The following is a 16,775-nucleotide window of genomic DNA, read 5'->3' as shown; positions in this document are numbered from 1 at the left end:
CTTTCTTCGCATAATAAATGTTCATGTCAAATCTTCCATTATTTTAAAACATCCATAATTTTTATATAAGGCATTTTAATTTTTTTTACCGTAGTAATGAGCAATTTTTAAGTTTAATACGAGTATGATATTGCTATATAAAAATATAAAAAAATAGTGGGATTTTTATTCATTGCATTATAGCTTCTGTCTTTCAAATAGATTTTTTATACATTGTGTTATAGGTTACGATTGTGTTATAGGTTACGGAAGTTTTTAATAACTTGCAATTGTTTAAGTATGTCTCCAAAGTTTCTTCTAAACCAAGTAAAGCAGTTTTTGTTTTGATGATGATTAGTTAAAAGTTTCTTATTTATCTGAAAAAAGTCATTAGTTGGGCTGGAAAAGTACTATTGCACCACATAATATGCTTCCCTTAATCCCTTTTATTATTTTTTTTCCCATAAATATGATATTGTCTTGGTGGCCTTGTGTGCACTTTTCTCACAACTATGGTTTAATAACCAAATCTTAACGTTTTTAATGTGGGATGGAACTCAAGATGATGAGTGAATCATAGGTAAATGATACAAGTGATGATAGAGATGTGGGCACACTCTTTTATCATATTTCATATTTGGTTATTAGGCAACACATTTCTTATCCGGTATTAAACTTTTCTTTTTGAAGTCATCACTTTATCTATATTACAATTCATCATGATGAAAGTTGATACAAGTTGTATATACCACTATTGGTAATCATAGGGTTAGCGGTGGGCAGGATGGGCATTTGCTACCATATCATTTCCAAAAGCAAATCTTATTATTACATTATAAAACATTTTAGAACAATAAATTATTTAATTCATATAGTATGCTTTAATAAATGACACCATATAATATAAGATGAAGTTCGTTACAGAGAACTAAATTATGATAAAAAAAAACAAATAAACGAAATTCATTAAGTTGTAACATCAACCAATCATTTTGTTGTTAATTTGTTGTGTCCTTCATTTTTATGTTGATTGCTTGGCCATCTTTGTTGATTATAAAAGAATATTGATATGAACATAAGAGTAATTGCATATATCATTTGTATTATATGCTTCTGTTTGTATTGTAAACAAAACAAGAAAATGCATTTATAATTATGTTTTTTTAGAATGGCTAGTCTCATTAAAAACACCGACTCTAGGCTCTTGCAAGGAGCTAGGACCAAAATCAGGAGAACAAACTCACAAGTCAAAACAGACGGAAACAAAAGGCAAAAAGCACTACCGATGTATGTCTAAATATAATTATGTATAAGGAAAATTTCCAAAATAGCTCATTTATAGAATGTGGTTTCAATTTTGTCTCTTCAAATATAAGTTTTCAACTTTGTTCCTTTGGTATCTCGTCGTCGGCGACATGTTAGCGAACACCGACGATGTGTTGACATAACATAGGGTTGACGATGCGTTATGTTGTTAACATAGGGTAGCAGCGATGCGTTAATGTTTAAAGCAGGGGTTCCACAATGCGTTAGCTGATAACGCATCGCTGCTACCCTATGTTAGCAACATAAACGTATCTCGTCGCCGGCGCTTCGCTCGGTTGGCCTTCCTACGCTGACGAATGCCTCTTTTCTCTTCTCTGAAGTCTACAACAAGTGGGAGAGGCATGATTCGAACCTACGTAGAAAAATTTCAACAGATTTACAGTCTGTCGCTTTTGACCACTCGGCCACTCCCCTTCCCGGGCCGAGGCCCCCCTTCGTAGCTTCTGGAGAAGCTGCGAGTTCATGAGCAAGTGAATGAACGAGCCATGTTCCTAAAAGGAGTGACCCTCTTTCTTTTCTTCCCTTTCCCTATCCCTTCAAAGCCCGGTTGGGCGCTAGCGCTTGACTAATTATAGAAAGTCAGTCTCTTCTGCTGAGCGAAGCTGCGAGCCTAACCTTCTCGAGCCTACAACAATAGCTTACGCTTACCAAGCCTAAAAATAGGGCTACAACAAGCCAAGCAATGTTAGCGAACACCTACGTTGTGTTAACATAACATAGGGTTGACGATGCGTTTATGTTGCTAACATAGGGTAGCAGCGATGCGTTATCCACTAACGCATCGTGGAACCCCTGCTTTAAACATTAACGCATCGCTGCTACCCTATGTTAGCAACATAACGCATCGTCAACCCTGTGTTATGTTAACACATCGTCGGTGTTCGCTAACATGTCGCCGGTGACGAGATATCAAAGGGACAAAATTAGAAACTTGAATTTAGGGGGACAAACTTGGAACCACATTATATAAATGCGCTATTTTAAGAATTTTCTCTTATGTATATCCATATATATGCGTACACTAATTATGATGTTTACTAACCGTGTGTAACTTATTGGTGATAATTTCATTTTCATTTCTCAAAGTTCGTTGTAGTCATTGTCATTCACATTCCTCACATGGACTGCCGTCCAAAATCCACATTTAATGCAAACACATTACAAAAACTCATTTTCAAATGTAATTGTTGTGCCAATTTGCATTTTTTTTTGGTCTTCTTACACACTCGTTTTCTCCCTTTTCCTTCCATCTTCCTTTTCATTTTTGCAGCTTGTCTTCAAAATGTTATTCTAGATTAGGAATTATAGAACCAAATTTTCTTTGAAGTTTACAAGACAAAAATGGAAAATTACAAATTAAAGTATTACAATTTAATCGGTCAACGGGAGAATATATGATTAAAGACTTTTCTTTTTGGCTTCTAATTTCAATTTTCGTTTAGTAAATAAATCTATGAAGGACATTTCAAAATCAACACATTCGTTAATTAAACTACAGAAATTAAGATTTAACTCTAGATTTAGAGGAAAGCGAAATTAGAACCCCAAATGATCAATGGCCCAACAGTTTGACCAATAAGACGGATGTGTACATGGTCTACCGATATCTATATGTAGCTTGTCGTGATGCCAGTTTAGATTAAACTTTATGTTACGTACGTGAAGATCTTAACCGGTGTTGTCCAATTTGTTCCATATGAACGATAAAAAATAGGGCGTGTGTGAGTGCCATTGTGGTGATCAAGGCCCGAGTTTTGTTGTAGTCTGAATGTGTGGATTTAGGGTGTGTGTGAGTTGCCGTTTGAAAAAAAAATCAACACCTCTACGGTGTGTATAAAATGTCATCTTCTATGCATGGGTTTGTCTGAGTAACCTCAAGTCAACGTCTACGAGCCTCCAATTATATTATGAGTGTGTGAAAAATTTATTATGATCTCATTGACCATGTCAACCGTTATTATATATCTAAATTTTGTTATCAAATGGAAAACATAACTTTTATGGATATATATTATTTACAAAATATCATTATGTATTATATATCATCCAACTTTAAGGATATATATTTTTTCACGTAACTTAATAATTAGGATTGAAAAAACGCACAAGAAATTAAGCAAATATTTTTCTACAAATGAATTTCAAACATACTATTTATATAATATACCACTTATTGAATTCCATAATTTGGTTAAGAGCGTTCTTATCATATCACTTAAAAGTATGTAAGAGAAGTTTGCAAATTATATGATAAATTTTTGAGTGGTTGTGAGTGTAAATTATAAGCTGGAGAGAGAAAACATAATGAATTTTGTAAATTTGGAGAAACAAAGTTTGCTCATATTTATTTTTTAATATTTTTGAATTGGTTGTGAGTATAGGGGAGAGAAAATTGTAATGATAAATATATAAAAAATAGTATTATTTAATTGAACAGAAGAAAAAAATGTATAGTTTTTTAGTGTAATTATTATAAAGATGAGGATGAGAGATACGTTGAGAATGCTCTAACCAGGTCGTGTTTGATACATAATTACTTTCATCTACTTATAACTAACTGATATCAAAAAGTTACTTGCGTTATGGGTGTTCGAAGTAGAGTTTTCATTTGTTAAGTTTATATATTGTCTAAAGATTCATTATATCTTAATCTGTAATAGATGTTGCGTTAATACATATTATTGTCTTTGTGTGCAAGCTTGATTTATTTTGAACTAAACTTGCGATATGTATATTTGTCCACTTGACTAATTCGTCCGCAGGGAAACAAGATACATAGATACGGAAAAGAATATTATAAAGTTATACAGTACAACCAATTGCTGCACAGGTTTGCATATATATACACATGGAAGCTTTTGTAGACAGACCACAAGTTTCCTCTTATTCATTTAAAAGTTGTGAAGAAAATTAATATTATGATGAAACAAAAAGCCATGGATCATAGGTTTTCAAGTTGTCGTGGTGTATCCTTTGAGATCCAACCGCATAAGGATCCATTCGCCATCGATGCACCTCGGGCTAGCCGAAGATCTTGGCTTCCATGGGGATCTTCTAAAAGAATCGCACCAACTTCGGGTTCCATGATTTCGAGGACCACTAGTCGAGCCAGTAGCCATTTCTGCGACTTGGAGATTGACGGTGAAGACGACGAGGACAACGTTCTGATCAACATGGATCATAGGTTTTCAAGTTGTCGTGGTGTATCCTTTGAGATCCAACCGCATAAGGATCCATTCGCCATCGATGCACCTCGGGCTAGCCGAAGATCTTGGCTTCCATGGGGATCTTCTAAAAGAATCGCACCAACTTCGGGTTCCATGATTTCGAGGACCACTAGTCGAGCCAGTAGCCATTTCTGTGACTTGGAGATTGACGGTGAAGACGACGAGGACAACGTTCTGATCAACATCGAAGAAGGCTATGAGTTAGACAACATTCATGAGCTACCGATTTCTAATTCAGCTCAAGAACAAGAACTCCCAAGACCTCCAAGCAAGAAGATTGTTTCGAAGCCAAATAAACCGAAAGATTCACGATTGTCGGTTATCTTGCTCGATCAAGGCTTGTTCACGGTGTACAAGAGACTCTTTATGGTTTGTTTGGCTCTTAACATTACCGGGTTAGTTCTTGCTACCACAGGACATTTTCCATATGCTAGAAACCATGCTACGGTTTTCTCTATAGGCAACCTTCTAGCTCTAACACTATGTCGAAGCGAAGCCTTCTTACGCATAGTGTTTTGGCTTGCGGTTAACTTACTTGGTCATTCTTGGGTGCCACTACGCCTCAAAACCGCTACCACCTCTTTACTTCAATCTTTAGGTGGGATACATAGTAGTTGTGGCGTTTCGTCGGTCGTTTGGCTTACATATTCTCTAATTCTAACTCTTAAAGACCGACATAGCACGTCGAATTTGATAATTGGTGTTGCATCAACCATCCTCTCCCTTCTTTGTCTTTGTTGTGTGGCAGCGTTCCCACTCGTTCGCCATCTCCACCATAATGTGTTCGAAAGAACTCATAGGTTCACGGGTTGGGCAGGCTTGGTTTTTCTTTGGGCGTTTATCGTGCTAACAAAAACTTATGAGCCGGACACGAAATCTTATAGGAAAGATGTGGGATCAATATTGGTTAAAGCGCAAGAATTTTGGTTAACCTTGGGTGTAACCATTCTAATCATCATCCCATGGGTGACGGTTAGGAGGGTTGCGGTCAAGGTATCCGCACCATCAGGTCATGCATCGATAATTAGGTTCGCAGGAGGAGTGAAACCCGGAATACTAGGTAGGATTAGTCCTTCCCCTATGTCCGAATGGCACGCTTTTGGGATCATTTCGGATGGGAAGGAAGAGCACATGATGCTAGCTGGAGCGGTTGGTGACTTCACCAAATCCCTAGTCTCAAACCCGCCAAGCCATTTATGGGTTCGACAAGTGCATTTCGCGGGTCTACCTTATCTAGTTAACATGTACAATCGTGTTTTGGTGGTTGCAACCGGTTCGGGTATATGTGTGTTTTTGTCATTCTTGCTACAACATGGTCCAGCTGAGGTGTGCTTGTTGTGGGTAGCAAAAGGGATTGAACAAAACTTTGGGAAGGGAATTAAGGAGTGGGTGAGCGGGTATCCGAAAGAGAAGGTGATAGTTCATGACACTGCGGTGACGGGGCGGCCTAATGTTTCGGAGATGAGTGTTGCCGCGGCAAGGAACTGGGGGGCGGAGGTGGTGATCGTAACGAGTAACCCGGAAGGTAGTAGGGATGTGGTGAATGCTTGTAAGAGTAAAGGGATTCCAGCCTTTGGTCCCATTTGGGACTCGTAGCCGAATAAGAATTACAAAACCAAGTGTTGGCTTGTAATGTGGTAAGCATCGAAAGTTGTCTAGCAAGTTTCTTACTTTGTTATTCAAGGTACTAATAACTAGCTTTAACCTAATAATTATGGGTTAATCAGTCGCTAGATTTACTTGTGAATATTTAAGGCTATTATAATGGAACGTAATGTTTGAATTTTGATGATATATTATTTTATAATGGAGTGTAGTATTATTTGATGATATCATGTAAGGCTCATGTAACCAAGTCAAAGTCAAGTATTGATATCAATGGATTTAAATAATAGATATCATTTTTTATTTGCAGTTACAGTTTCATATCTTTTATCCATAATTGCATACCCTTTTTGTATATATTTTTTCTATAAATATATATTGTATCTTCTGAAATGAAAAATTACTTTTAACCCTTAAAAGCTCGAATTAATTTCATTGAAGTGAGCCACACATACAGAACAGCGGAATGGAAGGTTATAACAACCTTGACTAGTAGCTAAGAATTAGGCATACAATTATTTTAATTAAATGATAACTGAAAATAATATTAAACGAATAAGGTACCAAAACCAATGCTGAGTTCACTACATGGTAACGACGAAATCAAATATTACACGTGTCATTCTTTTAGTTGCTTGGAAATAATCAAGCCTATTGTCTCGTCGGTAGATACTACGAGGCATGGGATATTGGAATCTACAATAGCTACACAAGTGTTGCAAGTGACGGATACAGGAAATTTTCTCATAGGGGTCGAGAATTTTTATGGTCGGTACTAATACAAATGTCGGGTCGAATAGGGTCGGGTCGGGTCGAATCGGGGTATATATCTTCAAAAATTTGTTTTAATACCTCTTGAGCAAAGCAATGTTTAAGATCTTGTTGAATTGTTGGACTTTTCATTTGGCTATTCCCGGGTGCATTACCTAAAATAACCTTGCCAAGCTCTTCGTTTAGTTCTCACATTAATTCTAAAATTTCCAAGAAAGCCCTTTATTTAATGAATCTTTTGATTCATCATGACCACGAAATGGTGCCCCCAACTTCATTAGTCTTTTTGTAAGACTATTAGAAGCACCTAATCTAAGTCGATAATTCGACTTTTCCTTCTCACTCTTTTTATCAACAAAAGTTTGTATCAATTGATCTTGGTTAAGCAAATCTTCACCCATTTTAAAGGCTTTATTATGCAAACTATTAAACTCCCCTTGATGACAATGAACTTTATCTTGTCTAGTCTAACCGTTAAACCCTTCACTAACGAAAGCTTCTTGGAGATTTTTAACTTGATCCTTGAACACACTACTAGAAAAAATGCCTTTAATGACATGCTCACAGTGACATGCGTCGATTTATGACACGCAAATGTGTGTGTCGTTAAAAAAATGTCATATTTTTAAAAAATTAAAGGATTTATGACATTTATTTTTATGCGTCATTAAATCATGTCATAATTTCAAAAATAACCGGTGCTTATCATATTTGATTGTCATCTTGCAATCTCAAACAAAAAAAACTTAACACCCGCCTAAATTCTCTCAAAAATACTCAAAAATAACGCCCATCAGACTCCCCTCTCCCTTAATTATTATCATCGGTCCTCTCTTCCCCCAAATATAGTTCAGTCTCCACCACAACCACCACACATCAGATTACGTTCAGTCTCCACCACCACCTCTCACGACAACACTATCTTTCTCCACCACGACCATCTTTCTCCTTCAAGACGAACTTTTCCACCACGACGCAACACCACAGCTAGGGTTTCGAGTTGATTGAAGGATTATTGGCAGGAGTTCACCTACAGTGACGTATTGATGCGTGCGTGCTAGTGGTGTAAAATATAAAGGATGGAATGATTTGCTTTTGCACAAGATCGTGTTTTAAATTTATAAAAGTGATTTCTACAAAGACTAAACACACACAAAATAGGCAAGTGTACCTATCGTATATGTAGAATAGTAATGGTAAGACCCAAGTATCGATCCGTGGACACACAGGTTTCTAATAATAAATCGTTGTTTTACTTCAATCGGAGGTTTTAATCATTTTGGGGTTGATTTTTAAACTTTTTATAAAATATAAATACTTATATATATAGTATATAGGTGACCGAGACAAGAGATTCTAAACGAGTTGTTCAATTATGCGAAGGTTACCATCTAAGATCAAGAATCCACTCCATTTTTAGCGTTGATAATTAATATGTAGACATGTGATAGACTTGCCGTAGCAATATATGATAGATGACTCCTTAAACCTTAAGTAGAAAGATTAGGATTGACTTCGATTTCTCAAATACCAATTCTAACAACTTCGGGTGGTTGTAGTTCATCACACAACCTCCCCTTAGTTGATTTATGTAGGTTATAATTACACATTCCGTTAACATATGGTTTCTTTAACTAATTTGATATCCTAAGCAAAGCCATTTTCGGATTACCAAGGTTTAGAAAAATACACCATAACTTATATCTCATCATTTCTAAGTACAATATAAGGATCCATGTTTCGATAATGTATCAAAGTATTTCTATCTTTCAAGAACATGAATCGATCATGAACGATTGCCAATGATATTGACAACCACCAACTTTGATTAGTGATTTAAGATGGTGAAACATTTCTCATCAAAAGATAATTGTAATATAACCATGTACTTTACTAGACTACATCACATGTCTTGATTAATTATCAAGTAAAACAAAACTTCTTCATAGATTTTAGATGGTAAAAGGAGTTTAGCTCATAATGAGCATAATGCTGAACATTAAGATGATTGATAACAACAAATACATGATTAAACTTAGAACAATCTAACCAAGTATAGATGAATCCTCCTTCTTAATGATGATAATGATGGTTGATGATGATGATTAGTGGTGATAACCTCCAAGCCTTCAAACTCTTCACTAGATCTTCAAAGTGAGTGTTAGTGTGTGTTTTTATAAGTGAAAACCAGAGAGAACTCTTTTCAAGGCACACTTGATGAATGCAACATGAGCCACTATTTATAGGCAATCTGGACGATGAGGCACGACCCCGTGCATGATGAGCACGGCCCCTTGTATTTTTATGACATGTATCCGATTTGTTTTGTCTTTTGTGTGAGGTGGCAACGGCCCCGTGGTTAGCAGGCACGACCCCGTGTTGTTTAGTGACATGTGCTCAATTCTTCTTTGTCTATTCTGCATTCCCGTCCACGGCCCCGTGCATGCTGAGCACGGCCCCGTGCTTTTGCTTCCAGATTTTATCTTTTCTTGTTTCAGAAGCACGGGGGGCGTGTTTCTTGAGGCACGGGGGGGGCGTGTTTCTTTGTTTTCTTGTGTTTTCTTCTGTTTTTCTTCGTCTTTTTGATTGTTTCTTCGTTTGAGGCTTGGTTTCTCCTGAAATTATATTTTATTATGATAAGTAGTCTTTTATGCTATGTTGTTAGATAGAAATTGCAGTTTTTAGAGATTATTTGATGCCGAAAAGATGTATATTTCTATGTACATCAAACATCCCCACACTTGAACATTGCTTGTCCTCAAGCAATCGTCTTATAAATGTTCTCTTAAAACAACAAATTTAGATATTAGCTATTCCTTAAGTGAGCTCCAAGAAGATGAAAGAAAATAACCAATCTTTATGTTAGTGATAAAAGAAAAAAACTTCTGTTTTTATGAGTTTCTGTTTATGCAAAACCTCACATTCTCACAATGTTCACTCACACTTGGTTTTATATCTGATTATACCTGTGATGTAGGTATGTGAACACTCTTAGCCAAAATGCAACCTGTGATAAATAAGCTTGTAACAAGTTCAAATCTCCACCTTTTGAAGGGTCGCATAGATCAGAAGGTAAAAAGGGGTTTTGGTTTAGTGTGAGTAGGGATTGGTATTTTGTGGTGGTTCAAGGGTTAATGGTAACTTCTACTGTTCTTCGGGAGTTTGAGATGTCTTCATTGGTTAGCTTTTTTTTTATTAGATGCCTAATGACTCTTTTAAGGTCAGATCGTCAAGACCAGTTTTATCGAGGATGTCGATCAATTCTTCCTCAATCCTGTTCTGAATATAACTTCCAACTATAATGGATCGTTCGGCTTTGAGCCTAATAGCCCCCACCCTCATTAGTTCGGTATATTCATGCTGAGACTGAGTTTGACTTTTTCTACATCTTCCATCGTGGGACCAGTTTCCGCAACCTAAGCATCGTTCATATCTTTTTGCTCTTCTCTTCATTTCGTTTTTGGAAATTCCATAGAATGGTGGCCTTTGTTCGTTTTGGCGCCACTTTTTCTTCACCTCATTGCTAAAGAGAAAGATTCTCTCCCTAAGTTCTGGAGGCAACCTAGGTTTTGTGAGGTGTATGCAGCAAAGGAAATTGAAATCGAAAGAATGCATTTCCAGTTCTTTAGGGTCTGCCGGTAAAAGACCAGTGCTGTATTTTACCGATGGAAATGGATAGGGTGATCGGGTTTTTGGGTTTTGTGGTTTTGGTAATGGGTTTGTGTCACTGTTACCTTCTTCTTTATACAACGCTTCGTGCGGTCTTGAAATGAATAACTGAGACAAGTTCTAAATCACACGAAACATATTGACTCACTCAAAGCTTCCGAAAAAATATTTATATGGCATGAGGTTTGTCTCACAGTAACGGAGGAATTGGGTATTAACGCCATATTTTGCATAAATTTATTCTCAATATTACAAAACTTTTTCTTACTTTTTCACTTTTAAATGATTGGTTATTTGCAAAAAATTTTCTTAGAATTCTTTTTAGGTTTAGAATAATCTTTGTCAGCTGCAAAAATATTTGTTTTAGAGAATTTTTATAATTAGTTGGACAAAACAATTGGTCAAGTAATTCTCCTCCCCACACTTGAATCTCACATTGTACTCAATGTGATAAGATTCATGGAAATATAAAAATTCTAATTGAGTATTATGGGTAAAATGGAGAGTTACTTCCCTACGGGTTAACGAAATTTCGACAGAGCGTCCCCTGTTTTTCATCCGTTTTCCAGTTTTTGTACACGTATAACTTAAAACTACAAACATCCACAAACAACCAAGCATAACTACTGAAAATTGGGTATGGAATCATCCATCCCTTTCCCTATCGGGCTAGATTAGTACCTAATAAAATGTCTTTGGCACTCATGGCCATAGTAGTATCCAAACCAACACAAACAAAAATAAACAAGTACGACGAAAAGTAAATTGTTCAAACACAAATAATAATAAGTTCATGAAGTAACACCAACCCATGCCCGTGCCCATGCCCAACTACCTGTGCCGTCAGTCATCAGTTACCCGTGTCTGGGTCAAACGGATCCTTGTTCGTTTGTATTCAGTTTCTCTTCTTTTTCTCCGTTCGTCTTCCATAATCATTTCTGACTGGATTTTTGGGTTCCAAATGTGACCGCGGCTGTTCACGAACCTCCAAATTTCTGGTTCTACACTAAGGATTTGGGCTATCTGCAGCCTGTAACAGAGGTTGAGGTCAAGAGCAATAGGTTTTGGATTTTCGGTCCCTTCCACATCTACATCATAAGCTTTGTAAAGCTTGTAGATCCATGCGCCACCGACGAGTGGAGTCCTAGGATCCGCAGCTGTTGCATTAGTTCTGAAAAGTTGACAGAAGAGATAAGTAATGTTGCAATCAATTTCATTCCTTATGCAGTAAAGTGCCCACAGATCTCGTAAATTCACCACTCCTTTATTTCTGCCACGTGCTGTTAGCGTCTTGCTTAGTAGCTGGTGAATATATTTCATCAGTGGATCTCGTAGGGCTGTGCTTTTCGATGTGTTGATGTGGTTTGTTTCATCCTTGAAACCCAACAATTCCCATGCTCGTGTCTGTGTATCTCCATACCAGCTATTGTCTTCCTTCTCAAATGCTACCCTTGTGCGGGCCCAGATTAATTGTTCTGTTTCTTCTTTTGTGTAGATTCCCATATCAATCCCGAGTTGGGTGAAAGACGTTCTGCGCCATACACCTCCACACCTGAATTCAATTGAATTTTCATCCCACATATCTGAATTGTTCTTTATATTAAAGGATGCTAAGAATTCCTTTGTCAGTTCCGTCACAGCCTCTCCTGTTTGCTCAAAAACCCTCTTCCATGGCTCCGTCACAAACCTGTTGTATCGCTTCCACTGATTGACTAGGCGTAGTGTGTTATGGCAAGCATAGAAAATTGTTTCAAGGATTCGTTTGTTCAAGCAGCTTAGTCTTGCATTGGCTTGTCTATCTCTTTCATCATGTCCGGTGAAGACTAAAAATGCGTGAATTTCTTCCCCATACTCGGCCATCTACAATTTAAATTTAAATTAGTCCAAATTCATAAAAAATTTCTAATTTGCTGAAACAGAGAGCAAAGCACGGTGGCGTGCTTTCAGAAGCACGGCCCCGTGCTGCTACTTCTGGTTCAGTTTTCTTTGAAGTTTGACTTTTTTTTACCACGACTCGTGTTGTTTTTGGGCATGGCTCGTGTTTGTAATATCGATTTCTAACTTACTTAGACTCGAACCTCCGTTTCTAACCGGTTACATCAATTGGGTTTAATGGTTTGTCGGGTATTTATTCAAACACCCAAAACCCGAATTGTTTATTTCAATTAATCCCTAACCAACAAGCAATCTACAATCTATTCATCATAATCAATCATAATAACCCATACCCTTTTCGGGGTTTGACCCGATTTGGTCGATTTGAACAATTTTAGGGCTAATCTAAACCTAGAAGGACGAATATGAGTAATGCAATTGTTAAATTAACATACCTTAGGTTTAGAATCGACGATTAGATGAAGAAATTCGTAAAATGGTCGAGGGTCGGCGGTTTTTGGTTCAGAACGCAGTGAAATTAGGGTTGGATGTGTGAGAAAGTAATTTTATTAAAGGTAAAACTCGTAACTGCTGTTTGACCAAAGAACGGCCTCGTGCAGTAGGAAGCACGGTACCGTGCTGCTAAGTGTAGACAATACTGTTTTGTTTATTTTGTTTATTTATTGAGCTTGGTTCGTTTTTAACTGGTTTTCTGGTTATTTTAACATGGTAATTAAAAATCCTAAATTTCATTAAAACATAAAATTAAAGACATAATTAAAGATAGATGAAACGAAAAGTACAACAACAATTCTCAGGTCCTAACACATAGTACTAGTGGAAACAACACGAAACGAAGTCGGAACTTCAACGGCTACCACCCCCGAACAAGTCCTGGATGTGTGATGGTGCTCGTTTGGCTTCCAAAAGTTCGTCAAGTGACGAGTTCTCGGTTGAGAAAGTTAAGTTTGGAAATCACATCTTTGTGGTGGCCATCCACAACATGGAAGTTCTCGAACCTGAGCAGGTCAACTTTGTTAATTAGCTCGACCACTCGAGCCTCGGTTTGCATGTTGCTCTCAACTTGGTCTCTTACGATGCATTGGAGCCTCATGATTTGTTTCTCAAGGAAGGAAGATTCTTGTTGTGTCCCTTTCTTCACTGGTTTCCATTCAACCCTTTTTCCTTCCATTTAGGTAGTTTTTGTTTGGTGTGAATGGAATAGTGAATTTATGCATGCATTATATAGAGACTGGAAAGTTGAACACGACACCGTGTTCTTGGAAACACGGCCCCGTGCTGCTAGAAGAATAAATGTTTCTGATTCAGAGAATTGTACGGAGTCAGCGCTTATCATGCTGAAGATTCTGGGTGACCACGGCCCCGTGCTTAGGGAAGCACGGCCCGTGCTTTTTATCACAGTAATTTCCTTTTTTTTAGTTTTCAACATGATTCACGATCCTGAATTTTTAGAGTGACGTTTATTGTGATAATTTGGAAGTTTGGTCATCTAAAAATTACTTTTCATTAATTAAGAATCCTAGAACAGTTACGGGATAAGCCCGGGTTTCCTAAGAAAAGAAAATAATCGGGTTAAGCCGGAAGTCCTAACACATTGTGCTTAATGCACTTTTTTAACATATAAAAACATAAAATTAAGTTTCCTAGAGCTCTCCGAAATGTGCTCCTCCTCCGAATGGTCCTGGTGGTGGAAAATACGTGAAACCAAGAACTTGAAACTGGAGTTGTTCGTTAATGTCTTGGAGTTCCATTTTCATGTTTTCCACCGATTCGGTGAGTTACATGAGACGCATCTCTGCGAGGACATTCATTTCGGTGAGTTCTCCCACAAGTTCTTGAAGTTTCAAGAGAAGCTCGGTTTTGGAAACATGGCGGGCATCGTTTCTCGGATGCCGGGAAACGGGAATTGCATCACTCACTTCAGTTGGCATGCTGAATTATCAGAGGTTTTTGGTTTTGGTTTTGGTTTGTGCAAGGAATGTAATGACACAAGATGCCTTTTATAACCAAACAGGAGACAAGCACGGCACCGTGCTTTTAGAAGCACGCCCCCGTGTTTTTGCTCTGACAATTCAGTTACAAACCAGTCTGACTGAAATTTTTGCAGCGTAGATGCTGGCCCGCATTTTTAGGCACGGGACCGTGCTTTAAGGAGCACGCCCCCGTGGTTTTTTTTCTGAATTTTTTTTATGAACATTATTTACAAGGCCTACTTTTGTGAATGTCTTGGCCAGACCTTGTTTCCTTAATTTTTGATTTAAAAAGTTTGGAGGGTTAGTACCTCCAAAACTTCTTTAAGTGGACCGTCGATGTATGGTTTTAATCGATATCCATTGACCTTGAACTTTTGGCCGTTTGAACTTGAAATTTCGATGGTTCCATAGTCAAAAACTGTTTCAACTACGTATGGACCTGTCCATCGGGAATTCAGTTTTCCTGGGAAAAAACGTAAACGAGTGTTATATAACATTACACGATCGCCGACTTGAAATTTCTTGTTTCCTTTTAAATGGGCGTCGTGTATTCGTTTAGTCTTTTCTTTGTAGGACCAGGAATTTTCGTAGGCCATCGCTCTCAGTTCCTCGAGCTCACGAATTTGATCTTCCTGGTTTGCTCCGGCGGGCGTTAGATCACAATTCACTGCTCTGAGAGCCTAATAAGCTTTGTGTTTTAATTATACTGGTAGATGACATGTCTTCCCGTAAACGAGATTGAAGGGTGTCATTCCTATGAGAGTTTTGTAAGCCGTCCTGAGGGGCCCACAATCCGTCATCTAACTTTTCTGCCCAATTTTTGCGATTCACCCCCACACTTCTTTCCAAAATTCTCTTAATTCCTCGGTTTGAGACCTCCACCTGCCCACTGGTCTGTGGGTGATATGGTGTTGCTAGTCGGTGGTGAACCCCATATCGTGCTAAGACCTTGTCCATCAGGTTGTTACAAAAGTGAGTACCTATGTCGCTAATGAGGGCTTTTGGAGTACCGAATCTTGAGAATAACTTTTTCAGAAATCGTACGACTACTCGAGCATCGTTGGTGGGAAGAGCTTGTGCCTCCACCCATTTAGACACGTAGTCGACTGCTACAAGGATGTATTTATTTCCGAATGAGTTAGGAAATGACCCTATGAAATCTATCCCCCATACATCATAGATTTCACAAATTTGAATGCCTTTTTGAGCCATCTCATTTTTCGATGAGATGTTCCCGGCTCTTTGACAAGCACCGCATGCTTGGATCAAAGCAAGTGTATCTTTGTATATAGTTGGCCAGAAAAATCCTGCGTCAAACACTTTCCTGACCGTGGTGGCAGTACCGTGGTGTCTGCCTGTTGGTCCTTCATGGCAGTGGTTGAGAATGTCTAAGGCCTCCTTGCCTGCTACGCACCTACGAATGACTTGATCCGCACTTATCCTAAACACATATGGATCTTCCCAGAAGTAAAACTTAAGGTCGGAGAAAAATTTCTTCCGTTGTTGGTGGGTAAGTCCTTTTCTGATGATCCTACAAGCTAAGTAATTAGCGAAGTTGGCATACCAAGGACTTTCGTCTTTTTCCTCTATCACTTCTTGAATGTGCATGAGAACTTCATGTGGGAAATTATCATTGATAATTTCCTTGTGGAGTTCTTTGGAAGTTGGACATTCTAAACGTGAAAGATGGTCTGCGGCTACATTTTCTGCTCCCTTCTTGTCTTTAACTTTGATGTCGAATTCTTGGAGTAGTAGGATCCATCGGATGAGTCTAGGTTTGGCATCTTGCTTGTTGAATAGGTATCGTATTGCGGCATGATCGGTGTAAACTATGGTTTTAGAAAGAACTAAGTAGGATCTAAATTTTTCAAAGGCAAATACTACGGCTAGTAATTCTTTTTCAGTTGTGGTATAATTTTCTTGTGCATCGTTAAGAGTTTTACTGGCGTAATAGATTGGGTGAAAGTGTCTTTCTTTGCGTTGTCCGAGTACGGCTCCAACTACAAAGTCACTTGCATCGCACATGATTTCTAATGGAAGGGTCCAGTCGGGTGTGGTCATGATTGGTGCGTTGACAAGCTTGTCTTTCAGTGTATTGAATGACTCAACACATTCCTCAGAGAAGACGAATGGTGCGTCTTTCTCTAGAAGTTTGGTCATAGGTCTTGAAATTTTTGAAAAGTCTTTTATGAAGTGGCGGTAGAAACCGGCGTGACCTAGAAAACTTCTAATTGCTTTGACTGAAGTCGGTGGTGGGAGTTTGGATATGGTTTCTATTTTGGCCCTATCGACTTCTAGTCCGTTTTGAGAAATCTTGTGACCTAGGACA

General features: G+C 38.0%; 1 protein-coding gene across 1 annotated transcript; it reads left to right on the top strand.

Moving 5' to 3' along the window:
- Positions 1 to 4,241: 4,241 nt before the first annotated feature.
- LOC143578938 (adenylate-forming reductase 03009-like) lies at positions 4,242 to 6,277 on the top strand. The gene has a single exon (XM_077062384.1). It carries the CDS (start codon positions 4,242 to 4,244, stop codon positions 6,126 to 6,128), a length of 1,887 nt encoding a protein of 628 aa, XP_076918499.1. The 3' UTR covers positions 6,129 to 6,277.
- The last annotated feature ends 10,498 nt before the right edge of the window (positions 6,278 to 16,775 follow it).

Source organism: Bidens hawaiensis, unplaced genomic scaffold, assembly GCF_021521415.1.
Source record: "Bidens hawaiensis isolate Kalapana, Puna unplaced genomic scaffold, B.hawaiensis_p1.1 tig00029399_1, whole genome shotgun sequence".
NCBI classification, from domain to species: domain Eukaryota; kingdom Viridiplantae; phylum Streptophyta; class Magnoliopsida; order Asterales; family Asteraceae; genus Bidens; species Bidens hawaiensis.
Note: the sequence above shows the minus strand (reverse complement) of the source record. Positions and strands in the feature narration are given on the sequence as shown.